This window comes from Talpa occidentalis, unplaced genomic scaffold, assembly GCF_014898055.3.
Source record: "Talpa occidentalis isolate TD23 unplaced genomic scaffold, MPIMG_talOcc4v2.1 talOcc4.4, whole genome shotgun sequence".
Taxonomy (NCBI): domain Eukaryota; kingdom Metazoa; phylum Chordata; class Mammalia; order Eulipotyphla; family Talpidae; genus Talpa; species Talpa occidentalis.
Genome location: NW_023604295.1, coordinates 5099629 through 5125755, shown reverse-complemented (window position 1 = coordinate 5125755; position 26127 = coordinate 5099629). Strand labels below are relative to the sequence as shown.

The 26127-nt window shown below is 50.0% G+C and overlaps 2 protein-coding genes and 1 pseudogene across 6 annotated transcripts in view; 2 read left to right on the top strand and 1 right to left on the bottom strand.

The window, feature by feature from the left end:
* The first annotated feature begins 1644 nt into the window (after positions 1-1644).
* On the top strand, positions 1645-9467 carry LOC119257207 (carbonyl reductase [NADPH] 3). Its single transcript, XM_037524968.2, has 3 exons — positions 1645-1935; positions 3195-3302; positions 8368-9467. The coding sequence occupies exons 1-3, from the start codon at positions 1647-1649 to the stop codon at positions 8802-8804; spliced, it is 834 nt and encodes a 277-aa protein (XP_037380865.1). The 5' UTR covers positions 1645-1646; the 3' UTR covers positions 8805-9467.
* A 5723-nt stretch (positions 9468-15190) lies between these two features.
* LOC119257085 (heterogeneous nuclear ribonucleoprotein D-like) lies at positions 15191-16545 on the bottom strand (annotated as a pseudogene).
* Positions 16546-23081: 6536 nt separating this feature from the next.
* DOP1B (DOP1 leucine zipper like protein B) overlaps positions 23082-26127 on the top strand; it is a 75456-nt gene continuing 72410 nt past the window's right edge. For 2 of the 5 annotated variants that reach the window (XM_037524966.2, XM_054700287.1), the window contains exon 1: positions 23082-23117. The gene's annotated coding sequence lies outside the window, so the exon portion shown is untranslated. Of the gene's footprint in view, positions 23118-24042; positions 25362-26127 lie in introns of those variants that run through there. The other 3 variants (XM_037524967.2, XM_037524965.2, XM_054700286.1) reach the window with 3 other exon arrangements.

Here is a 26127-nt window from a genome sequence, read left to right as displayed (position 1 = left end):
TCGAACATACCAAGTATAAGAAACACAACATACCAAGTGTATAATATGCCATGAATGTCGTTCTTAAAGTTCTTAATGCAGTTCTTAATGGCCCTTAATGCCTGTATTAGAACGGAAGAAAGATCGCAAAGCAATGGCCTCTGTTTCCATGGTGAAAACTAGAAAAAGAACCAATAGAACCAGTGAGCAGAAGAAAGGAAATAAAGGTTACAACAGAAATCAGAATAAAAAAGAGCAAAATATTAATGAAGCTAAAAGTTGCCTCCTTGAGGAAAAAAAAATCAATAAAATTGCTAACCTCTATCTGGCCAGATAGTTCAAGAAAAAAATATAAAAGACACAAATCAAAAAAAACATAAAAGACACAAACCAATATCAGGAATAAAAGAGGAAACATCACCTCCAAGATTAAAAGGATTAATGGGGCACGTTGTGACAACTGCTCAGCGATGGAGTGAACTTAGATGACATGCATTTTTTTATATGCATATTTTTAAAAAGGCAAATGAAGCTCGCTTGAGAAGAAGCGAAGACACAGAAAACTGCAATAGTCCTATATGTTTAAAATAGAGTTCCAAGTAAGATGGGGGGAGCGGAACATAGGTTGCATCACAGTAGAGGACCAGAGCAGGTGCCCGTCCCTGACCTCACCTGTGGGCTTGCTGGGAAGGTACATTCCAGGTGAGAGACGCCCGCACCTTAGCCAGGTCTGCTCGGGGAATGCTGAGTCACGATGAGAACGCGGTTCTGCGTAAACCTAAAAGTCATTAATCAAACACCCGGATAATACACGAGAGAGGGTGGGTGGGGAGCTCTAATGAGCAGTCCACACCTTGACACGCCTTTGGAGGTTGCCTTTGGATTCGCTGCCAGCTGCACCCTGTGGGTACACAGGGGTGTCACCATGGGAAAAAGCATTATCTGTCTTCTTTTTGGATAAACCTAAACCAGGCTCTCCGCACCCCCAAGAGTCAGTAAGGTTTAAATGAAAACATCCAGCAGGAGTTGGCACGCAACGAGCACCTCATGGACACGCTTGAGGGCGCACTGGAGTCACGCAGAGCTTTGCGCCCTCCCCACACCTGTAAATCTACTCCTAGGACCTTATTTCTCGAATCCCGTCTCTTTAGTTTCTCCTACCCAAGCTAGGGGCTCCGAGTCCCCAGCAGGAATCTAAATAATTTCATTGCATCTTAGGAAAAGACAGACATTCCCAGCCTGCCACGGATGATGGGCGCACGCCCTTCCCCCTGCTTTTGTCCTTTTGGGCATCTCCTGCGATAGTTTCTTCCACCAAACTGCCCTCATTCTCTGAACTCATAGACTCATCACCGTCCGGTTTTGCTTTTGGGGTGAGACAATCTCCCCAAGAGCAGCGCGCGCCGGGGCTCCCGCGGCGTCCAGGGCAGGCTGGGCGCGGGGAGGGGCCGGGCCGGGAGTGGGGCGTTACGAAACCTTCGGGAACAGACGGCCCCTCCTTGGAGGGGAGGGACCGAGGCCCCGGGCCTCGTCCTCCCGGAGTCGAGGCTCGGGATCCCAGAACCCAAGTCCGCGCGGCGTCTGGCTGTGGCGCGGCCTCCGCAGCGCGCGCCGCCGGTGGCCCGCAGGCGGATCCTCGCTCCCGCCCGGCCCGCGCGCGCCCCGGCATGTCGTCCTACACCCGCGTGGCGCTGGTGACCGGGGCCAACAAGGGCATCGGCTTCGCCATCGCGCGCGCCCTGTGCCGCCAGTTCTCGGGGGACGTGGTGCTCACGGCGCGGGACGCGGCGCGGGGCCGGGCGGCCGTGCAGCAGCTCCAGGCCGAGGGCCTGAGCCCGCGCTTCCACCCGCTGGACATCGACGACCCGGGCAGCGTCCGCGCGCTGCGCGACTTCCTGCGCAAGGAGTACGGGGGGCTCAACGTGCTGGTCAACAACGCTGGCATCGCCTTCAAGTGTAGGTGCTGGGGCGGGAGGTCCCCCGCGCGCTCCGGGGGTGCTGGGCAGCCAGCTGCAGGCGGCCTGCAGGCGCGCTCCGGAGTGATGGGGAGCGCAGCGCCAAGCCCTCGCGACGCGCCCAGGGCTCGCCTCCAGCAGTGGGTTTTGGCTTTCGGTGGAGCGGCCGGAGCTGTTCGCTTAGCGCAAGGCCGGCCGGGTCGCTGGGCACAGCGATCCCCTCCCGCTGGCCGGCCTGTGAGGGCCTGTGCGCAGCCAGGGCGCGCCCGGAACACTCAGAGGCTGCAGTGCGCGAGAGAAACCCGCCTCTTGGGAGGGGTCACGCCCTGCTAAACTCATCAGCTTTCTAATGCCAAAAATATTAGCTCTCTGCGAAGGTTCCCAAGCTCCACTTTGGGCTTTCGCTTTCTTTGAAAAGGCGTATTCAGAGATGCCAGGAGGCATCTGCTCGGGACAGGAAATGAAGCCCGGAGACCCGATCAGGGCGCACTTGCACATTAGTGGATTTGAGACTTTGTTTAATGGAAAGCTTTGATAGGCTCTGGCGGAGAGGAAGCCAGTCGTGGCTCCGTCCTCCAGGGAACTAGTGTGTTAGCAAACTTCTAAGCGTGGTTTTAAGCGGCATCTTTGAAAAGAAAAAAAGGGGGGGGGAACCCCAAGGCAATTGCTTATTCTATTACAGGATTGAGAGAGTTATTCAGCTGCCATGAGCTGGCGCAGAAAGAAACAGGCTAGGTTCACTCACAACCCAGGGGAAGAGAAACCTCAGAGGCAGAAAGGAGTAAAATGAACTGTTGCTGAGCACAAGTCCTCGTGCCCCGCACCCTGGGCACCACCAGCCCTGTGCACCTGCCTGTACACCCAGGCTGCTGGAGGGTGGCAGGTGGATGGATGACTTACTCCTCCGTGCAGACGAGGTGAATCAGCACCTGCAATTTATCAGAACCCCCTGTGCCTCCGGTGCCGCCTTTGAATAGCCATCGTCAAAGCTCTTGGAAGGTGTGGCTGTGGCACCAGGGGATTCCTTGGAAATGCAAATTCTGGAGCTGGGGCGTCCTTCCCGGCCCTAAACTCTGGGGAAGGGTCCCCAAAAGCTGTGTTTAACAACCTCTGCAGGTGATCCTGACACGCACTTCCAGTTTGAGAGCTGTGGACCTGGTGGTTTAAACATTGCTTTTCCTTTTAGAGACAAGTTCCACTTTGTGTATGAATTTCAGGGGGAAATGCATGCCTTTGTTTTGTTTCCTTCTCTTTTGAAAGTTGATGACCCAACGCCATTTGACATTCAAGCTGAGATGACACTGAAGACAAACTTTTTTGCCACAAGAAATATCCTCACGGAATTACTGCCAATAATAAAACCTCATGGTAAGTCCTACCTGTGGGTTATCAGGTCCTGTTTCTCAGCAAGGACACAGTCATGGGGGAGCCCCCATAAGGATCCCCCAGCCGTGCTACTTTTCTGTAGGGGTAGAGGCAGAAAAACTGCCTTATTCTCTCATAGAATCTGGCTTCTAACACGAAAATTTTCACTTTTGCTTTAAAATATATACATGATCCACGGCAAGGCTACTGGGCTCCTTGTGAACTCAAACCGACAATAAGGTGTTACAAGTGCCAAAAGTCTTGTATTTCAGCAACTTCAGTGGGTCTTCCTCCAACTCCCCAAGGTAGCAGGGGGGGACACACCAAGCTCCACTCCTCTGGACCCCCGGGGGCAGTATCTGTTCAGCATTATTAGGGCTTGCCCTGGATTCCTTTCTTCTAGTAAGTACTAAGCTTGTCAAGCTCGTTTAGAGAATTCAAAGAAATTTTGCTTTATAAGGACATCTCCACGCTCCCAGATAGTTAGTAATTTTATTACTTTTCCACAAATATTTATTGAGTGCCAACCATAAGCCAGGCATTGCACTGGGGGCTGGCCCTGGCAGTAGGCAGGTGGTCAGGGATAACCCTGCCTGTGGGGCACAGCCACGGGTGGAGGACAGATTCAGCCACACAGAATCCTAAGTGTAAATGGCAGCTTGCTGGGTGGGTCGGGGAGATAGTATGCTTGCCAGAGGATTTTCTTTTCTTTTTTTTTTTTTTAAAGATTTATTTATACAATCACTGGGTACAGTCAGAAGCCTGGGAGGGTGAGAGAATTCACCAGAGCCAGAGTGGAGAGCAGAACAGGCAGACTAAGTACACTGCTGAGGGGAGCAGAGGGCGGCAGGAGCGGTCTGCGCGCCTTGCGTGACCCTCGCCCAGCGGCCGGGGATCGAACAGGTGCTGCAGAGGCTGAGGGCAGCTTCGCAACCCAGTGCTCAACCACTGTGCCACTGGGGAGGCCCAACCAGAGGATTTTCTTTCCCAAGAAATCAACAGTGAGTCTTAGGAAGGACTCTGGTTCTAATTAGAAATGTGCTCTTGTTAATTTAAGACTTTGAATAAAGATGATCTCTAGTGCAAAAAGCTTAAAACCTAGAAAGACGCAGGATGACAGGCCCCCCTTACTCCTGCCCTCACTTGCCCCATTCCCCTCTCCTGAGCCGCCACAGGTAATCCTGGAATTGGTTTCTCAGTGGGATGGGGTGGTAGAGAGGCAGGTACTGGTTGACGAAGCCATGGGGCCAGGTGCTTAGAGTTGATGCAGGACCAAGAGGGGGGGGGGGCTTAGTCCAAACCCACGCAAATATAAATGCAACTCGATCCCCTTTTTACACAAAATGGTAATTTTCCTTTATAGATTTTTAAGTTTTATTTTTGCATAGAAGTACAGGGTGTAGGCCAGAGGTGCAGCCCTAATTTTGCTTTATTCACTGACTGTCTGGCATTTTCCAGATAAGGATCGAAAGCTTTCTTTTTGCAGCTACCTGGTGTTCTGTCCCCAGGCTATTGAACCAGGAAGTCTCCCCGGGGATTTTAGAATCAGCATTTGAAAGCAGCAAGTACTCAAAAAAATCTTCCGTTCCTACACCTTCAGTTGACAGTGAGGGAAACTGAGGCCCGAAGAAGTGAATACAAGTAGGAGTCAGTCTCCCCTCCATCAAATCAGGATAATTAGCTTTAGTGAAATAGGAATTAACGCCTCAGAGGATTGCAAACCAAGATAAAAGGAGGCGGAGGAGGTGCAGGTGAATCACTGTTTTTAATCAGTTCTCTGTAACAGCATTTTCCAAAGCAGGAAGCTCTGGTTCACAGCACGTTAAGAAAGGTATTTGCAACTTTAAAATAGATCTCACATTTACCTGGGGGGCAAAACACTGAGCATAATCGCCCCTTGATTTGTAGGGAATTGCAAAACCAATTTAAAAGTCAGTTTGTTTAGTTTTACAAGATCTCTTTAATGCAAGTTACTGAGCTTGCTGCTTTGTTCGAGATTCTGAGTAAACCGATTTACTGTTCAACCACTAGGGGTCGCTACATGCTTACACTTTCCAGAACTCAGGGGCGTGGGGAGCGGGTGTCAGGGCTGATGGGACCCACCTGGGGTACAATTTCTTGGCCCCTTACTGTGGCCTCACCCAGAGGTGTACCCTTAGCTCAAAGAGGGCACCTCTCATGGGCCTCCCTGGTGGCGCAAGGGGTTAAGCACAGCACCGTGAAGCTATCTGCAGACTTCTTAGCACAATTTCGATCCCGTATTCCTGCTGGCCAGGGAGCTACCCACATGGCGCAGCAGACCTCTCCTGTCTCACCCTGCTGCTCCCCTCAGCAGTGTATTTCAGTCAGTCTGCTTGTTCTGTCCCCCACTCTGTCTCTGGTGAATCCTCTCACCCCCCACCCCCCGCACATGTGGCTGTACCCCAATTTTTGTATGCATAAATAAATACTTTTTTTTAAAAAAAGAGGGTATCTCTTTAGGGTTTTTTATTTTAAAGATTTTATTTATTTATTTATACAAGCACTGGGTACAGTCAGAAGCATGGGGGTGGGGAGGTGAGAGAATTCACCAGAGCCACAGTGGGAAGCAGAACAGGCAGACTGACGAAGTACACTGCTGAGGGGAGCAGCGGGCGGCAGGAGAGGTCTGTGCACCATGTGGGACCCTCGCCTGGCAGAGGCTGTGGGCAGCTTCGCAACCCAGCGCTCAACCGCTGCACCACCGGGGAGGCCCTTTAGGAGGTTTTTTTTGTTTTTGTTTTTAAGATTTATTATTTATTTATTTATTTATACATACAAGCACTGAGTACAGTCAGAAGCGCGGGAGGGTGAGAGAATTCACCAGAGCCAGAGCGGGGAGCAGAACAGGCAGAGGGACCGAAGTACACTGCTGAGGGGAGCAGCGGGCGGCAGAAGAGGTCTGCGCGCCATGTGGGACCCTCCTCCAGTGGCTGGGGAGTGGCCAGGGAGCAGGCGGGGATCGAACCGGTGCTGCGGAGTCTGCAGGCAGCTTCACAGCCCAGCGCTCAACCGCTGCGCCACCTGGGAGGCCCCCTTTAGGAGGTTTTTATTTCCACTGAAGGCATAAAGTAGATCCCATAACTTTTTCTTCTCTTCCCTTTTGAATATAATTTGTTGTAGCAGCCAAGTAATTGAGAACAAAACTGTTTAAAAAGGACTGAAGAATTCAAAACCACCTGCATGGGGTAGCCCTGGCCAAAATATTGAAGTGAATCTAATCATGAGAAAATCGGGCCAATCTAAATTGGGGAAAATGCTACAAAACTGTGGCTTTGAATCTTTGAAAACATGATTGTCCACTACTCTTGGTTTAAACAGACTAAAGAGACATGACAAGCCTCTGCATTCCCTGATCCCAAGCTGGATGCTTGAGAAAAACAAAAGCTCAGGAAGATCGAGCCAATTGGGGATATTGGAATACAGCCTCTGCAGAGAATAGCAGCTCTGTAAGGGATGTCTTTGGTTCTGCAGCTACTGAAGTGTAGGGTGCGGCTTCTGATGTCTTTCTGTGACTCACCTGCACCTTACACAGAGAGAAAGCAAATATGTCAAAATGTTAATAATTGGTGAATTTAGGTGATGCATATATGCATTTTTAAGCTGCATTTTTATTTATTACTGGTATTATTTGTTATTATATAACAAACAGGTATAGAGTCTTATTAAAAAACTTTTTGTTTTTAAGATTTATTTATTTATGCATACAAGAACTGGAATGCAGGCCAGAAGTGTGGGAGTGAGAGGATTCACCAGAGACAGAGTAGAGAGCAGAACAGGCAGATCTACTGAAATCCACTGCTGAGGGGAGCATCAGGGAGATAGGAGAGGTCTGCTGCGCCATATGGGTCAGCTCCCTGGCTGGGGATCGAAGTCTGGCCTGCTACAGATAGCCTCATAGTGCTGACACTTAACCCCTTGTACCACCAGGGAGGCCCAGAAAATGAAATTTTTAAAAATCCATTTGTCCTACTGGGTGCAAAGGATGTGGATTTAGAATAATATATCAGAAAAGAAACCCCTAAATGTCTAAAGTCACACATTCCCTGGTTTTAAGATTCCGACCAATGCATCCAGTTGTCTTCTAGTTTGGGGGCCTCCATATTTGTTTTTATGGACTAAGCTGTCTCTCTAGTAACCATGACTCATTAATATGAGGGCCTCCCCAGTGGCGCAGCAGTTGAGCACTGGGTTGCGAAGCTGCCCGCAGCCTCTGCAGCGCCGGTTCGATCCCCGACTGCTCCCTGGCCACTGGAGGAGGGTCCCAAATGGCGCGCAGACCTCTCCTGCCGCCCGCTGCTCCCCTCAGCAGTGTACTTCGGTCCTGCCTGCTCTGGCTCTGGTGAATTCTCTCACCCTCCCGTGCTTCTGACTATACCCAGTGCTTGTATAAATAAATAAATAAATCTTTTTTAAAAATATGAATATTAACTCACATTAATTGTATTTAATGAATATTCATGTATTGTTAGTGACCGTGGGTTAAAAAAGTGATGATCATCAAAACCAGATGGAGAATCGACCCACCCACGTGTGGAAGTAGCTGTGGCAAAGGGTAGATGAGGGTCATCCCCCGCAACCCCCACCCCGCACTTCTTGACCTTAAACCTTGATCATGACCCCCAGGGATAAAGAGGTGGTGGCGCCCTGCCCTGGGAAATGGTGCAAACCAAAAGAGGGTTTGAATTCTCAGCATGAGCACACTGTCATTGCAGGTGCCCCAGTACCCAGAGTAAGTGTGGGGGCTGGGGGAGCATGGAACTACCTGGTGGTCCTACTACCAACTTACTACCTCGCCCAGGGGACAACCCCCGCTCTTTAGCCCAGTGATTGGAAGTGTAATCTTCCCTTTGGATGGAAGAGTATTGCTCCTGGAGGTGTTTCCTCCAAGGGAAAAGCAGGTGGCGAAAAGATGTCAAGACCCACTGGTGCCTGCTTGTCTTTATTATTAGCAATTCAGCCTGCACCATGTCTGAGTCACGTGTCTGCTGTCATCAGCCATGGCCGTTCCTGGATCACAGGCTTCCACGTGCTTCTCGTTCCGTTTCAGGCCGGGTGGTGAACATCAGCAGCTCGCAGGGCTCCAGAGCTCTTGAAAACTGCAGTGAAGAGCTGCAGGGGAAGTTCCGCTCTGAGACCCTCACCGAGGAGGATCTGGTGGACCTCATGAAAAAGTTTGTGGAGGATGCCAAAAATGAAGTGCATGAGAGGGAAGGCTGGCCCAGCTCAGCTTATGGGGTGTCCAAGTTGGGGGTCACGGTCTTATCGAGAATCCTGGCCCGGCGTCTGGATGAGAAGAGAAAAGCAGACCGGATCCTGCTGAACGCTTGCTGCCCCGGGTGGGTGAAGACGGACATGGCGGGGCCTTACGGAGAGAGGACTGTGGAGGAGGGAGCCGAGACCCCCGTGTACCTGGCTCTCCTGCCTCCAGATGCCACCGAGCCTCAAGGCCAGCTGGTGCGTGACAAAGTCGTGCAAAACTGGTGAATGTCCGCCTCAATGCTTAATGCTTAATAAATATTTGCGGAATGAATGAACAAATTCTGATGTGGTCTGATTCTGTGCCTGTTCATGGAGGGGTGTCTGGTAGAATTTCCAAGTTCTGGAATGGAGTGAGCGATTCTGCTGGGCCTGTTGCCTGAGAGAAAGAACCTGGCAATGGTTCTCAGATGTTAAAGGAGGCCATTGTGACCCAGGCTAGATGGCGAGGTCACTCGTACCCTGGAACACAGAAGAAACAACAAAACCTGTCTAGATGATTCCTTGAGGCTCACCTTTGCAGGCACCGCAGAACCTGGAAGCTTGTGGCCTAACCTTGAGCTGAGCTCCAAGGCCAGCTGGAATTGGGAGACATAGATGCAGAGGAGGGGGGCTTCCCAGAGGCAAGGGACCCAGCTCCAGAAAGTCAGCTATCTGGAAAAAGCCTCTTCATCCTTCTCCATGCGCGAACTGCCCTGTAACCAGACAAAGAACTTCACCGCTGTCCACATGTCTTTGCCTCTAGCCCTCTTCTTAGCCAGCGAAAATATAACTCCTTTGTTCTCAATCCTGGCCCCCCAAACCTATAAAACCTGATTCCCTTTCTTAATTGGGGAGGCAGATTTCACTTTACCTCCCTCCTTGTTACTCTATTTGCAATAAACCTTCATTTTCTCAAAACGTGGTGTCGGGTGTACCAGCTCTATGGGCATTGGGTAACTCTGGTAGCTGCATCAGAATCACCTAGAGGGCTTGTTTACCCAGGGCTGGGCCCATAGCTCACTTGCTTCTAATCAGTTCAAAGGAGCTGTTTGTCCTGAGATGATACTGTTTCAGGCAGAGTTCTTGTCTCTCTCTGCTGCCTCTATGTTGTTGCTTCTGTAATGTTGATGATTGGTCCCTAGCTCTGCAATCCAGCTCTAAAGCTCAGCCTGTTTATTATATTTGAGTACCTTTTAATTGGTTCTTATACCTTTGCAATTCGTTAGCTGGTAGGACTTTGGAGCAGTGTCCCCTTTTTCATGGGGCTAGGATTTCCTCCATCAGGGGATCCCCCTGGGGTTTGCATTCTCTGTTCTTTCCAGAATGTCTACAAGTTTACCTGCCACTTCTTTGGCCTTCTCCACACCTCAGCAACTTTGTCCAGACCAGCACTTTGCTCTGATGTATAGATAGAGTCTCCGTAACCTGCTCCCACTCATCTCTGAGCCAAAGCCGGGGTGCTTCATCAGATGTTCCCCGAGCCCCTTTTCTAGTCTCTGTGACAACAGATAAATATCTACCTTTGCTGCTTTCAGCAGGATTGACTTTGCACCCAGCCTCTGGGGGGGTCCAGGTGGCCTCTCTAGAAAGATGACTCAGAGATTCTAGGATCCTATGAAAAAGAAACATAATGGTCCAACAAAAATACAACAGGTACATAAGGAAAACATTTTAAATATTTTACAAACTACAAATGTACTGTTTCTGGCAGGGAATTCACAATGGGAAGCTGCAAGGCTTCACTTGATTCTAGCCACAAAGGTCACATCAGATCTCTTGACAACAGTGTTGCAGAAATAAAATAGGGGTAATCTGCTTTCCACCGGGAATCAGTAAAGTGGGTTAACACTCAAGGTTTCACATATTGGGGGGGAACGGGGCTACACAGGTGTCCCTGCTGTTTCTGGTTTATCACATCTGCGAGATGTTTCTTCTCGATGCTCCCAACAGCAGCAGGCAGAAGTCTCAGTGTTGCAGAGGGAAGTCAGGCATCCCCCGAGACTGCATTTAGCTTCTTCAGCCCTCTCTGCATTGTCCAACTGCCTCCAGCATGTTCTTATTTCCATTCTCAGCACCGCTCCTCAGATGTGTTAATGCCTTCTTGTCTGGCTCTAAAACCAGTCTCAGGCTTTCAGTAAGTTTCCTGAATACCTTAGACACTCCGGTCCCTGCTGGCTGCCAGCCTCGGCACCCCGCCAATGGGCTCAACAGCCCAGGGACCATGGAGCACTTCCAGGCAATGCCGGATGGAGTCAGACAGAAGTAACCCAACAACAGGCCAATGCTTTCTTCTTCCTCTTTGTCTCTAGCCAAACCCCATCTTGACAGTTTGGAATTCCCCCGGAAGACTCTTAATTGGAATAACATTTCTCATTTTTATGAAAAGATCGCGGGGGCCCTCGTTGGGTGATCTGTGCAGCACCCTCCTCCCAGCAAATCTCTTTTTTAAAAAAGATGTATTTGTTTATGCATACAAGAACTGGGGTGTAGGCCAGAGGTGCAGGGGGTGAGAGGATTCACCAGAGACAGAGTGGGGAGCAGAACAGGCAAATATACTGAAATCCACTGCTGAGGGGAGCAGCGGGGAGTCAGGAGAGGTTGAATGAACTCATCTGCAATGGCTGCGGACAGCTTCATAGTGCTGAGACTTAACCCCTTGCAACACCAGCAAGGCCCCCAGCAATTCTTTCTCTGGCTGTCCTGCTCTCCCCTCCCCCTATGTTTGCAGCTGCAACACACATTAGGGACATGCCCTGTTGGCCTCACCTGCTCCAGCTGGAGGATCAGGGGAGCAACAGCTGGACTGGACCAGGGCAAGGTCAGAGATGTCACTGTGCCAGTCATGCCCCAGCCCACGTCTTCCAGGGGGTGGAGGGGGCCTGAGAGTAGCCAGGGAGCAAAGCAAGCAACTCTCAAGAGAAGCAGTAATAGAGTGGCCTAAAATAAAAACAACCCCCTTCCCTCCTGGCATTTACCTGATCTCAGGCCATTCCTGAAACCCCCAGGTTCTAAGAGAGGCTGAGCCTGTCGCATCCTGAAAATACGTTTCTCTTTTCCTTGAGTTAGTGTGAATGGGGCTGTTGCTTGCAAGCAAAGTGAATCAAATAGAAGCTCGTGAAAAAGGTTTACGTGGTATTGGGGGGAGGGGAGGACAAACAAATAACAATCAGGCCTAGAACCAGAAGGAAGAAAGGAGGAGAAATCCCAGGTGGACTGAGAACCTCGGCCTGCCAGTCACAGGCCAGGCGTTCTGCGTCCCCAACATCGTTTCACATAATTCTCACAATAGTTCCTGGACACAGGCCTGAATGTCAGCTCTTTTTTTTTTTTAAGATTTATTTATTTATGCATACAAGAGCTGGGGTACAGGCCGGAGGCACGGGGGGTTAGAGGATCCACCAGAGACAGAGTGGGGAACAGAACAGGCAGACTGATGGAAAACACTGCAGAGGGGAGCCCCCGGCGAGGCAGGAGAGGTCTGCTGCGCCATGTGGGTTGGCTGCTCCCTGGCCGGTGGGGGTGCAGAGGCTGCGAAATGCTTCATAGTGTGGAGCTTAACCCTCTGCGCCCCCAGGGAGGCCCAAATGTCAGCTTTCGAAGGAGGAAATGAAGATGCAGGCAAGATGACCCCATTCAGAGCCAGGAGTCGCGTACCGGGGTTGGCAGAGCAAAAGGTCCAGGTGCACAGTGCCAGTCAAGCCCAGCCTCACCCCTGCCAGTCTGGAGACCGTGGCTGTGGCCACTTTCGTGGTATAAGAATGAAGGGAGGAGAAAAAGGAACTCTCCTGCACTGCTGGTGGGAGTGCAAACTGGTCCAACCACCATGGAGAGCTGTGTGGAGATTTCTGGACCTAAACATAGAGCTTCCATATGATCCAGCAATTCCCCTCCTAGGTATTTACCCAAAGGACCCAGAAACATCAATTCCAAAGAGCACCTGCACCCCTATATTTATAGCAGCAAGCAGAGGCAGGAATGGACACAGGGCAGGTTTTCTATGATCCAGCAGACCAGGTAAAGGAGGAGTCAGAGTCCTTAGTGGCTTTTTGCTGGTCTTTTTATTGGGATTTACCCGGTACACAGCAGGCAGGGGTGCTGGGGGGCCGGGAGGCTGGCAGGCCTCCCAGCCCCCAGCAAGTCTTCATTCTATCTGGACTCTCCGGCCTTCTCTCAGCTTCTGCTTCTCTTGCTTCTCTCTCGGCTTCTCTTTCGGCTTCTTGGCTTCTTTTGGCGTCCCCGTGACGCCGCCCTTAAAAGCGCAGTCTTAGCCCAGGTGAATCCCATCTACCTATGCCCACACCCTACTCCAGGTGCCGCCATCAGGCATGCACTCAGGACCGCAAGGATCCATCATCTATCCTGATGGTGGGAGGGCAGAAAAGCCTGACATTTTTCCTTACCCTACACAGCACTATTTACAATAGCTAAGCTTTGGAAACAGCCCAAATGCCCAAAAATAGATGACTGGATCAAGAAGATGTGGTCCATATACACCATGGAATATTACTCAGCATTCAAAAAAGATAAACACATGCCATTTGCAGCAACATGGATGGCGCTGGAAGGGATCATGCTCAGCGAAATGAACCAGAAAGAAAAAGAAAAATACCGGATGGTCTCACTCATAGCAGGAATCTAGAAAACTTAAATAAGGGACCAGGAAAAAGAATAACTATAAGAAAGTGAAAATCAAAATCAACAAACAACTATGAACTAGAGACACTCTATGGGGGGGGGGGGGGCGGGGAGGGGAGGGATTGGGGTCAGAATAAGGGGGTTGCAATTGTATGGGGAATATAAAAAATAAAATTTAAATAAAATGTGAAAAAAAAAAAAAGAATGAAGGGAGGTGAAACGTTGACCCTGAGTGATTTGTCAGTCCACGGGGGCTTGGAAGCCCGGTGTAGGGTAAGGAAAAATATCAGGCTTTTCTGCCCTCCCGCCATCAGGATAGATGAGGGAACCCTGCGGTCCTGAATGCATGCCTGATGGCGGCACCTGGAGTGGGGACACCTGGGCTAAGACTGTGCTTTTAAGGGCGGCGTCACGGGGACGCCAGTAGAAGCTCAGAGAGAAGCCGAAGCAGAAGCCGAAAGAGAAGCCGAGAAGCAGCAGAATGAACGCCAGAGAGCCCAGATAGAGTGAAGACTTGTTGGGGGCTGGGAGGCTGGCAGGCTGGGAGGCTCCCCACCAGCACCCCTGCCTGCCATATGCCTGGTGAACCCCAATAAAAGACCTGCAAAAAGCCACTGAGGACTCTGACTGCTCCTTTACCCAGTCTGCATGGGATCAGAAAACCTGCACTGTGTCCTGTCCTGCCCTTGCACCCGGGGTAGCCTGTTTGAGCTGTAGGTAAAAGAGACGCGCTTTCAAAGGCTGGTCTTAAAAGCCTTCGGCCAGCAGGTGGTGCGAGCGGTCGGGGCTTGCCGGGCCTCCTGCGCCGCTGGCCCGGGTCCTCCAGGGACTCCCCTCACCTGCTGAACTGCCAGGAGGGTGGTGACAGAGGAGGAACCCGGACCTGGGGCGATGCAACAGGTGATAACGAACCCCCTGACAATGGCTTGCTTGTTACTCCACCCCCGCGGGGCACAGCCCCAAAGGCGGGACTGGCAGGACTTCTGTCCAGGTGGGTGTGGATCTGGCTTCCAGAGCCGCAGTGTCTGCTCTTGCAAAGCACAATGCACCGACCCGGACAATCTCAACATGAGGTGGGCCAGCCTCAGCCTCTGATTCTGACGCGTTCTTTCTTTTCAAAGGGGGGAAAGAGGGAAGTTCTGATTTAAGTTAAATCTGAAACACTCTGATATATTTGAGGATGATTATGCAAAAAATCTGTTCTATTTACAAGTCTGAAACAGATGAACCTCCCTAAGCAGACTTTTAAGTATGACAACCTGACCCCAAAAGGCAGATTTTTTTCCCTAAGAATAAACTTTCATATCTTGACGTTGCCCATTTACTGTCAATCCTGGTTGTAAATGGAATTGTTCTTTTCAGGACTTCATTCTTGTCACAGTTAATCTGAGTGCACAGCCCCAGACACCTGGAAAGCCTTAGAGGCACGTGACATAAATACAAGATCTATAGTTTTTTTTTTTTCCACAGAAAAACAATCACATAAGGAAGTATTTATTTGAAGTTTAACATGAAATCATACAAATCAAACGTGTGTAAACACAAATCTATATCGAGTCATAACACAGACAGCAAAGGACAAAGTGAAAACAGAGCTGACTGTCGGCTCTGTGAGCTTGGACACAGCTGTGTCTTGCACACCAGAAGATCTTTTATAGGGGCCCCCCTGGTGGCGCAAGGGGTTAAGACACAACCTTTGAAGCTGTCTGCAGCCCCTGCAGCACAAGTTCAATCCCCAGCCAGGGAGCTACCCACATGGCACAGCAGACCCCTCCTGACTCCCCGCTGCTGCCCCCAGCTGTGTATTTCAGGCAGTCTGCCTGATCTGCTCCCAACTCTGTCGCTGGTGAATCCTCTCACCCCCCTGCACCTCTGGCCTGTACCCAGTTCTTGTATGCATAAATAAATAAATCTTAAAAAAAAAGATCTTCTATAAAACAATCATCTCAGATCAACAGAAGATCAGCCTTCAGTGTCATCTTGTAAGACAGGCCACGTCAGCATCTCCTCCAGCACCCTCCTTTAGTGTGGCTAGTTGTTCGGGTGACTGCCACCCCTCGAGATGCCCGGCCAGCAGTGCTCTGCTGGCCTCTGTCATCTGTACACCCCTGTTCCCAGCCCTGTTGCCATAGTTACACCCAATATAACCATGTCCACCGCGGCCTTTATTGTTTTGATCACCACCACGGGTGCCATTGTCATTTCCGCATCCTATCATAATAGTTATTAAAACCTTTGGCTCCAGTTTTGCCTGTGACCTTGGCTGACCCCCAAGCACCACCTCCTCCACCAGCTTTTGTTGCTGCCACTGCCTCCTGCAGACCTTGAGTTGTGAGCCTTTGATGTCACATTTCCCAGAACCAATGGGATGATACCTGTTTCCTAACGATTTCTCCACCAGCTCTTTACCCGTGTGTGTGCTAAAACAAAAGTCTCTTCTTTCCTTTGCTTTGTACCAGTGTGAAGTTCAATATTTTCAGTGTCTCCAAAGGCTCCAGAATATTCTTTAATTTGTTCATCAGAAGAACCTGTGCTTAACCTTCCCACAAAAATTTTCTTGGGAGTTTCCTTCTCTTTGGTCCTTTTGGGGTCTAGCCATCTGCCACCCAGCTTGTGTTCCTACAGTTGCAGGACCTCACTAGCACTGGCAGAGCCTTTGAGAAGCAGACGTCCAAGTCTTCTTGATCGTCCTGCCCTGGCTCTGTAAAGGGAGCACTCTATAGCTTGCCCAAGTGGAGGTCAATGCGTCTTCCTGCGGGTACCCAGCTCAAGCTTTCAGTAAACACTTCACCCTCCTCCTGCTGGGTCTTGCCTGAGGTGTTCTTGGATCCCTCTGTGAATGAATCCCTCTCTGGTGCTACACTAGGTTCTGCCCTCCACGGTGGTGGCGTCTCAGCCCTGTGCGAAGCCTTGCATGGAGGATTTAAAATGGTGTGAAGAGCAAAGCCTGTATATTTGTTTATAGAAATGTGTCAGTACAAAGCCGGACATGGTAGTTTTCACCCAAACTGCTGTCTCTCTTTCAGTTGTGAGTAGAAGCAGCTCTTTCATCCCTGTTAGTTTAACGCAGGGGGTGTGTGGTGTGGATTTGAGGAACCTAAATTAAAAATATCACCCATGTGTGAATTTGTTTTTTTGTGAAAATGGAGTTTATCATATTGTCATTAGGAACTCAACCTTTGTGAAATGTGTTCTCATGGCAATTGTGTTTCAATCCTTGAGTTTTTCTCTACTCTTAGTTTAAGGCCGTTCCTAAAATCGACTCCTTTAGGGCTTACATCAGGGTCACTTGGTAGATGCCAAATGGGGATGAAACAGAACTCTGGCCAAGCCGGAGGCCCAGCCATTCCATCTTGGTGATGGAATAAAAATATACCTCTCATAATAGCAACTCAACCTAGCATAATAGCAACTCAAATATACCTCTCAACCTAGCAACTCCCCAGGGAAAAAGCACACCACAAAAAGAAAACCAGCCCCCAGATTGCAATGACAGTAACTTGGAAGAACTTCTGAGCCTTCCAGAAAGAGAATTTAAAATTGCCGTGATTAAAAAACTGACAGAAGTCATAAAGGAAAACAATGATAAGGGAAAAATAATCAATGATCAGAAAAATGAAATTGAGTCCCTAAAGAGGGAAAACAATGGTCAGAAGAATGAAATTGAGTCCTTAAAGAGGGAAGTAAAAGAAATGCAGGAGATCAAAGAATTAATGGAAGAACTAAAGAATTCTGGGAAAAGCAATGAAAGCAGAATAGATGAAATGGAAGAACGAATAAGTACTCTTGAAGACACAGAAATAAAAAGAACCAAAACAGAAAAGGAAAGAGAAGTACGAAGGAAAAAGAAGGAAGAAAGACTTCGGGAACTATCTGACTCCATGAGGAAAGGAAATATAAGAGTTATAGGAATACCAGAAGGAGAGGAGAGAGAAGTAGGAACAGAGAAAATATTCAAAGAGATAATTGAAGAGAACTTCCCAAATGTGAAGAAGGAGCTGAAAATTGATATACAAGAAGCAAGAAGAACACCAAACTTCCACGACGAAAGGAAAAATACAGCAAGACACATAATAGTAAAGCTCCCAAGAATCCAGGACAAGGAAAAAATAATGAAGCTGGCAAGAGGGAAGAAACAGATAACATTCAAAGGAAAACCAATCAGACTGACATCAGACTTCTCGGAAGAAACACTACGGGCAAGGAGAGAGTGGAGGGACATAGTCAACAGACTCCAAGAAAACAGATGCCAACCAAGAATACTCTATCCCGCAAAGCTCTCCTTCCTCTTTGAAGAAAGAATATGGACCTTCCCAGACAAACAGAAACTCCGGAATTTCATTACAACTAAACCCCCACTCCAAAAAATACTATAAGGAGTCCTAAAGCCAGAACCTCAGAGGGACGAATAACAATGAAAGAAGGCCAAAAAAAAAAAAAAAGTTATTAAAAGAATAAATAAATAAAATCAAAGGAAAGACAAACACAATGGCAAATACAGATGTTAACATATCAATATTAACTCTAAATGTAAATGGACTAAACTCTTCAATAAAAAAACACAGAGTTGCAGCCTGGATTAAGAAACAAAACCCAACCTTTTGCTGTCTCCAGGAAACACATTTAGCTACAAAAGATAAAAATAGGCTCAAAGTTAAAGGATGGAAAACAATCCTACAAGCAAATGGACCAAAAAAGAAAGCAGGAACAGCTATACTTATATCAGATAAAACAGATTTCAAACTCAAAAAGATAAAAAGAGACCCCAATGGTCACTACATTATGATCAAGGGGACAATACTTCAAGAAGAAATAACACTCATTAACATATACTCACCAAACGAAGGAGCACCAAAATATATCAGACAACTGTTGTCCTCTCTGAAAACAGACATCAGAGAAAACACATACGTAGTGGGAGACTTCAACACACCACTATCAACAATGGATAGATCAACAAGACAAAAAATAAGTAAAGAAACCAAAGCTCTAAATAAGGACCTAGAGCAATTGGGCTTAACAGACATCTATAGAACACTAAACCCCCAAAAAAACGGAGTACACATTTTTCTCAAGCGCACACGGATCATTCTCCAGGATCGATCACATACTGGGGCACAAGACAAACATCAACAGATACACCAAGATTGAAATCATATCAACAATCTTTTCTGACCATGAAGGCATCAAACTAGAAATAAACCATAAAAAGAAGGCAAGGAACTTTCCTACCTCATGGAGATTAAAAACCACACTACTGGAAGATCACTGGACTAATAAGGAGATCAAAGAAGAAATTAAAAAATTCTTTGAATTTAATGACAAGGAGGACACCAATATCCTAAATGTATGGGATGCAGCAAAAGCAGTAATAAGAGGAAAATATATAGCAATAGAAGCTCACATCAAGAAACAAGAAAGAACTCAAAGAAACAACCTAATCTCGAAGCTCAAAGATCTAGAAAAAGAACAACAAAAAAAACCCAAAACCAGTAGAAGAAAAGAAATAATAAAAACCAAAGCAGAAATAAATGAAATTGAAACTAAAAAACAATCCAAAAGATCAATGAAACCAAGAGCTGGTTTTTTGAAAAAATCAATAAAATAGACAAACCCCTAGCCAGGCTCACAAAGGAAAAAGGGAGAAAGCACAAATAAACAGGATCATCAATGAAAGAGGAGAAATCACAACGGACACAGCAGAAATCAAAAGAATAATCAGTAACTACTATGAACAGTTATATGGAAACAAGTTTAACAATCTAGAGGAGATGGACAAATTCCTACAACTCTACAATCACCCAAAGCTAGATAAAGAAGAAATAGAACACCTAAACAGACCAATTACAAGCAGCGAAATTGAAATGGTAATCAAAAACCTCCCCAAAAACAAAAGCCCAGGACCTGATGGATTTACAAATGAATTCTACCAAACATTCAGAGACGAATTAGTGCCTATCCTTCACAAACTCTTCCAAAAAATTGAGAAGGAAGGGAAAATACCAAACACGTTCTATGAAGCCAACATTACACTAATACCAAAACTGAACAAGGACAACACAAAAAAGGAAAACTATAGGCCAATCTCCCTAATGAACACTGATGCAAAAATCCTCAATAAAATTTTAGCTATCAGAATCCAACAATGTATCCATAAGATAATTCACCACGACCAAGTAGGATTCATTCCAGGGACACAAGGATGGTTTAACATCCGAAAATCAATCAACGTTATCCAACACATCAACAAAAAGAAATATAAAAACCATATGATAATATCAATAGATGCTGAGAAAGCTTTCGACAAAGTGCAACACCCATTCATGATAAAAGCCCTTGAAATTCTTGGGATACAAGGAACATACCTCAACATCATAAAGGCCATCTATGACAAGCCAACAGCCAGTATCATTCTCAATGGTGAAAAGCTGAAAGCAATTCCATTAAGATCTGGAACAAGACAAGGATGTCCACTCTCACCACTGCTTTTCAATATAATACTGGAAGTCCTAGCCAGAGCAATAAGACAAGAGAAAGACATCCAAGGAATCCAAATAGGAAAAGAAGAAGTCAAACTATCACTATTTGCAGATGATATGATATTATACATAGAGAACCCCAAAAACTCCACAGAAAAACTAATTCAACTCATCAATCAGTTCAGTAAAGTGGCAGGATACAAAATCAACACGCAAAAGTCAGTAGCCTTCCTATACACAAACAATAAATCTGAAGAAGAAGAAATCAAAAAAACCATCCCTTTTTTTATTGAAACAAAAAAAATCAAATATTTGGGAATAAATCTAACAAAAGAGGTAAAGGACCTATACAAAGAAAACTATAAAACACTGTTAAAAGAAATAGAAGAAGACACAAAGAAATGGAAAGACATCCCCTGCTCATGGATTGGAAGAATAAACATTATTAAAATGGCCATCCTTCCAAAAGCAATATACAGATTCAATGCTATTCCAATCAAAATTTCAATGTCATTCTTCAAAGAAATAGAACAATTATTGATGAAATTCATATGGAATCACAAAAAACCCCAAATAGCCAAAGCTCTCCTGAAAAAAAAAGAAGGGAATGGAGGCATCACACTCCCAGACTTCAAACTATACTACAAAGCCATAATCATCAAAACTGCATGGTATTGGAACAAGAACAGACATACAGACCAATGGAATCGAATAGAAAATCCAGAAATAAACCCACAGATTTATGGTCAACTAATCTTTGACAAAGGAGCAAAGACTATGCATTGGAGCAAAGAAAGTTTGTTCAATAAATGGTGCTGGGAAAACTGGGTCGCTACATGCAAAAGAATGAAGCTTGACCACTACCTCACACCATACACAAAAATCAACTCAAAATGGATTAAAGAACTAGACATAAGACCTGAAACCATAAAATATATAGAAGGAAATATAGGCAAAACACTACGTGATTTGCACATCAAAGACATCTTTACAGACACATCACCCAAAGCAGTGATAGTGAAGGCAAAGATAAACAGCTGGGACTACATCAAATTAAAGAGCTTCTGCACAGCAAAAGAGACAATAACAAAAACAAAGAGAAACCCCACCAACTGGGAGAACATTTTTGCACCCAACACTAATGATAAAGGACTGATCACAAAAATCTGCAAAGAGCTGATGAGACTCAACAACAACAAAGAAAATAATCCAGTCAAAAAATGGGCAGAAGAGCTAAAAAGAAACTTCTCTGAAGAGGAATTGCAAATGGCCAACAGGCATATGAAAAAATGTTCAACATCACTTGTCATCAGGGAAATGCAAATCAAAACTACCATGAGATACATCTTACACCAGTGAGAATGGCACATATTAAAAAAACTAGCAACAACAAATGTTGGCGAGGGTGTGGAGAAAAAGGAACTCTTCTGCACTGTTGGTGGGAGTGCAAACTGGTCCAACCACTGTGGAGAGCTGTGTGGAGATTTCTGGACCTACTAAACATAGAGCTTCCATATGATCCAGCAATTCCACTCCTAGGTGTTTACCCAAAGGACACAGAAACATCAATTCCAAAGAACACCTGCACCCCTATGTGTATACCAGCACTGTTTACAATAGCTAAGCTTTGGAAACAACCCAAATGCCCAAAAATAGATGACTGGATCAAGAAGATGTGGTCCATATACACCATGGAATATTACTCAGCATTCAAAAAAGATAAACACATGCCATTTGCAGCAACATGGATGGCGCTGGAAGGGATCATGCTCAGCGAAATAAGCCAGAAAGAAAAAGAAAAATACTGGATGGTCTCACTCATAGCAGGAATCTAGAAAACTTAAATAAGGGACCAGGAAAATGAATAACTATAAGAAAGTGAAAATCAAAATCAACAGAAAACTATGAACCAGAGACATTTTTAGGGGGGCGGGGGCGGGAGGGGAGGGATTGGGGTCAGAATGGGGGGGCTGCAATTGTATGGGGAATATAACAATAAAATTTATTATTTAAAAAAAAATAAATAAGGAATGTTGTTCACAAAAAAAAAAAAAAAGTCCTGGTTTTGGGAGAGGCAACAGATCCCCGCGGGAATTACATACAAATCACATGCCCTTTCTCAGAAACACACACAATGTTCTCTACAATCTCAGAGTGTTGTGGGACCCCCCTCTCCCGCCGCCCAGGCTCACAGGGACTGCCCAGCTTTCCCCACCCAGACTCGAGCCGGCATGCCAGGGAGGAGGGGGTTAAACTGGCAGAAATGACTACCTGCCGCGACAGGTGGCTGGGGGCGCGGCCGGCTGGGGCAATTAGGAGGCTCAGGTGAACTTTGCCTGACTCCTGGCCTTGAGAAGCTCTCGCCCTGCAGCTGCCGCAGGGCCAGGCTGGGTGGGTCTGGACTGTCCAGGTGCGGAGGCTGGTGAGATAACAGGAAGGGGCGAGGGCTTCTCTGGAAACAATTTAGTTAACGCTCTTGCAAGCACATGAGGGTCTCCCTCCTGCGCCAGCGCTGACATGGGGAGTCTTCTAGAAGAGCTTCCTCACCTCCTCTGACGCCGAGGGTCCCGGAGGGCCCCAGAGGCGAGACGCGGGCAGGGCGCCTGGCTGGGGCGTGCAGGGCGGGACTCCTCCCGGCACCCCCCCCCCCCGCTGGGGTGCGGTCGCGGCGGGAAGACCGGGCGAGCCAGGTCCACGTGCTCTCCCGGCCTAGCTCGGGCCTGTCCTTGGCTGATTCACTGGTCAAGGCACCCACCCAGCTAGGTCGGTCGGAGGGGCCCCGGGCAAGGCCCGCCGCGAGGGCTGAGCTGGTTGCTGCCCAGGAGGACAAGGCCCACCGCCGGGGAGCTGCGGAACTCCAGTTTGGGAACCGCGCGCGCGGAGGCCCCGCCCTCCGACCCCGCCTCGCGGGTCTGGATGCCGCCTCTGACCCCGCCCCCAGTCAAGGCCCCGCCCCCTAGTCTAGGCCCGCCCGCCGTCCTGCCTCAAAGACCGAGGGCCCGCGTGCCCCGCCCCCGGGCCTTGGCCCCGCCCCAGCCTAGGCCCCGCCCCTAGCCTAGGCCTGCCCGCCGTCCTGCCCCAAACACCGAGGGCAGCGTGGCCCCGCCCCCGCCCCTTGGCCCCGCCCCCAGATAAGGCCCCGCCCCTAGCCTAGGACCGCCCGCCGTCCTGCCCCAAACACCGAGGGCAGCGTGGCCCCGCCCCCCGCCCCCTGGCCCCGCCCCGCCCCAGGGGCCGAGGCCCCGCCCCCGGGCCCGCCCCGCCTCCTGGAGCGCGGCCGCTCGGCCTCGGGCGCGGCGCTTCCTCTGCGGCCCCGGCTCCCGGCGCGCGGCTGCGTCCCTCGTCCTCCTGCCTCCTCCCTCCTCCTTCCTCCTCCCTCCTCCCTCCTCCTCCTCCTCCCGCCGCCGCCGCCCGCGCCGCCCCCGGGCCGCCGCGGCCCGCGCCGGTAAGTCGGGCCGCGCCCTCGGCCGCCGGGCTGCGGGCGGGGCCGGGCGTCTCCCTCGGGCCGCGGCGGCCCCGGGCGGGTCGGGCGCGGGGCGGGCCCGCGGCAGGTGATCCCGCGCCGGGCCCGAGTTCCCCCGCGCGTGGGCGGGGGCGCCGGCCGGCACCCCGGGGAGCGGCCCTGGCGCGGGCGCGTCCCCCCCCCCCCGCGCCCGCCGCGCCCGCCGCGCCCGCCGCACCCACGGCCTCCCGCGGCGCGGGCCCGGGCGGTCAGCGGGGGAGGTCGGGGGTCAGCGGGCGGGGGTCAGCGGGGGAGGTCGGGGGTCAGCGGGCGGGGGTCAGCGGGGGAGGGCGGGGGTCAGCGGGCGGGGGTCAGCGGGGGAGGTCGGGGGTCAGCGGGCGGGGGTCAGCGGGGGAGGGCGGGGGTCAGCGGGCGGGGGTCAGCGGGGGAGGGCGGGGGTCAGCGGGCGGGGGTCAGCGGGGGAGGTCGGAGGTCAGCGGGGGCGGTCGGGGGTCAGCGGGGGAGGTCGGGGGTCAACTGGGGAGGTCGGGGGTCAGCGGGGAGGTCGGGGGAGAGGTCAGCGGGCGGGGTCAGCGGGGGGTCAGCCGGGTCACGCGCCCTTGCTTGCCGGGGCGCCCGGCGTGGGGAGGCGCGCGGAGGGACCTCTAGCCGCGCGCCCCCGCCCGCCGCAGTGCGCCCCGCCCGCCAGCCCGCCGGGGCCGCGGGGTGCTCGCCGAGGAGGGGCTGCGGGGCGCCGGCCCTCCCCTCGGGTGGTCCCCGCGCGCTGCACTTGACGGAACCTCCGTGGGGTTTTTGGCCAGGCCGTGCGGGCCCGACCCTCCCGCCGCAGCCCGCGCCCGTGCAGACGCCGGCATCGCCCCTCCACGCTCACCGCCACCCCGAGGACCGAATTCAAAATAATTTGCGCTGCGGCTGATTAAACCAGTGGGCGAGAGGGCTCTGTGCTGCAGGCCAGGGCCCTTCGTAGGGTGCGCGTGTGGCCCGGGAGGGGCTCTCGGTCGCCCTCCACTCTGTCTTGTCCGCTGACCCCTTAGATGTCCACATGGCGCCATCACTACAGTGCACCGCCTGGTAGTTGCTTGTTCACTTGCTTTTGTTCTTGAACTTGTTTTTGTAAGAAATTAAGAATGGATGAGAGGGGAGATTTCCTGCTCAGGTCTTCTATGTGAAGGCGGATACATCTGGCCGGAGCCCCTTGACTAGATGACCCCTTAAGTCTGATTGTGGGCTGGCTGGCTGCTCCCCTGGAGCTGCTCGTCTCTCTCAGCCAAGGGATCCAGGGAAGACGGCAAGATCATTACCAAAAGCCGTATTTAAGGGGCTACTGTGCATCCTACCTGTAGCACCTGCCTGGCCTGTGTTGGAATCCTCATTCTACGGTTGACCATTTTCTGGAAGCTTGATAATACCTGTCTCAGATGACTCATGTGTTGTGCGTTAATGATGAACTAACCAACCTCACTGGAAGGCTTGCTCTGTCCCTTTTGCTAATGTCCCATGTTTTGAAATAGACAAACTTGATCGAATGACCATTTCCAAACTTCTCACCTGTGCTGTTAGTTACACTGAGCAGTTCTTTCTTCATAGAACCAACTGAACTGCCCCAGTTACCTGCTCTTACCTGGCTGACACCCTCCTGGCCACCCACCTCCTAAACATACACCTATCACTGCCGAGGCTCTTCCTGCTAGCCAGCTGCCGCACCTGCGGGCTCCCGGGACGACTCTGCCCTTTCCTCTTGCCAGCACCCCTGTTCCTCCAGCCTCCCCTCTGTCACTGCGAATGCCAAGGTCAGTTGAAAGTGTGCGTTTAGGTGTTTCCTGTTCCTTGACCTGTAAGCGAGGAGAGTGGACCTGTTCGTGTCTCTCCCCAGTGCTGAGACATTTAACACCGAACAGACAATCCTGGAGAATCGCAGTGGGTCAGGCACCTTGGATTTCAGGCTTGTACTGTTCCTGGAAAGAAAAATAGTGATGGACAGTTTGGGTGTACTTTTATGTCTACTTGGCAAAATGAGTAAGCTGCCACCTCTCGTTACCATCCTGCTATTTTCAACAAGTGCACAGGCAGCTATTTCAGAAAGAGCCGGGCCTTCCCGAGGATGAGTAAGCCATCGCGCTGTGTGCTGTATCTGCAGAGGACAGGGTGTTTTCGCCGAGAGGCACAGCGTGTGCAGAAGTGCTGTGGTCAGACGAGGCCCTCTAGGCCAGAATGCCTTGAGAGAAGGTGGGACCTGGAGGAGGGTGGACGAGTTTGGCCGTATTGTAAGCTTCAGGGGAAAGGCTAATGCAGGGGGGATATGCTGTGTTTTCAGAGGATTCTGGGAGTGCTGTGTGAAAATGCAGAGGGGCAGGGGGAAGGAGAATGGTTAGGAAGCCATTGCCACTTGCAGGAGAAAGGAGGCTCCGGTGGAGAGCAAGAGTCCAGAGGGGCTTGGAGATGGGCAGCAGGTGGAGGGTGGCAAGGCAGGTGGAGAAAAGGCTCGAGTCCCGGATGATGTCAAAGGTTCTGGGGGTAGTGGGGCCCCTCGCTGAGGGGCCAAGCATTTTGGGATTGAGAGTTTAGGGTTTTGTTTTTAAACAGGTTTATCGGTACCTTTTACAGACCACACAGTTTATTTCATTTAAGGGCACAACTTGATTTTGAGTGAGTTTGGCAGGAGGGTGCAGCCATCACCATCATCCAATCTTAGCACGTTCCATCCAATCTTAGCACCAGCAAGAGTTGGTGCCCACGGGCATTTGCTCCGTTCTTGCGCCCCGCCCTGGCCAGGTGCTCTGTAGATTTGCCAACTCCAACCCTTGGTATAAATGGAGCCCCATGATATGTGGCTCTTGACTCAGTGTCTCTTTGACTCAGGTCTGCTTTGCTTAGCGGCGCTGAGTCCTCCTTGCCCAGGGCTGCCCCACTGCCTGCCTGGCCCCTTCGCAGTTTAGCTTGGGAAACACCAAGTGGGCGACACCTGCACCCCATCTGGGGGGAGGAGTCCCTC

What these genes read in the sequence shown, in the direction of transcription:
- LOC119257207 (XM_037524968.2), top strand. Translation starts at nt 1,647, where the DNA reads ATGTCGTCCTACACCCGCGTGGCGCTGGTGACCGGGGCCAACAAGGGC. An exon ending in CGCTGGCATCGCCTTCAAGT is followed by an intron (nt 1,936 to 3,194) that starts GTAGGTGCTGGG and finishes CTCTTTTGAAAG; the next exon opens with TTGATGACCCAACGCCATTT. An exon ending in GCCAATAATAAAACCTCATG is followed by an intron (nt 3,303 to 8,367) that starts GTAAGTCCTACC and finishes GTTCCGTTTCAG; the next exon opens with GCCGGGTGGTGAACATCAGC.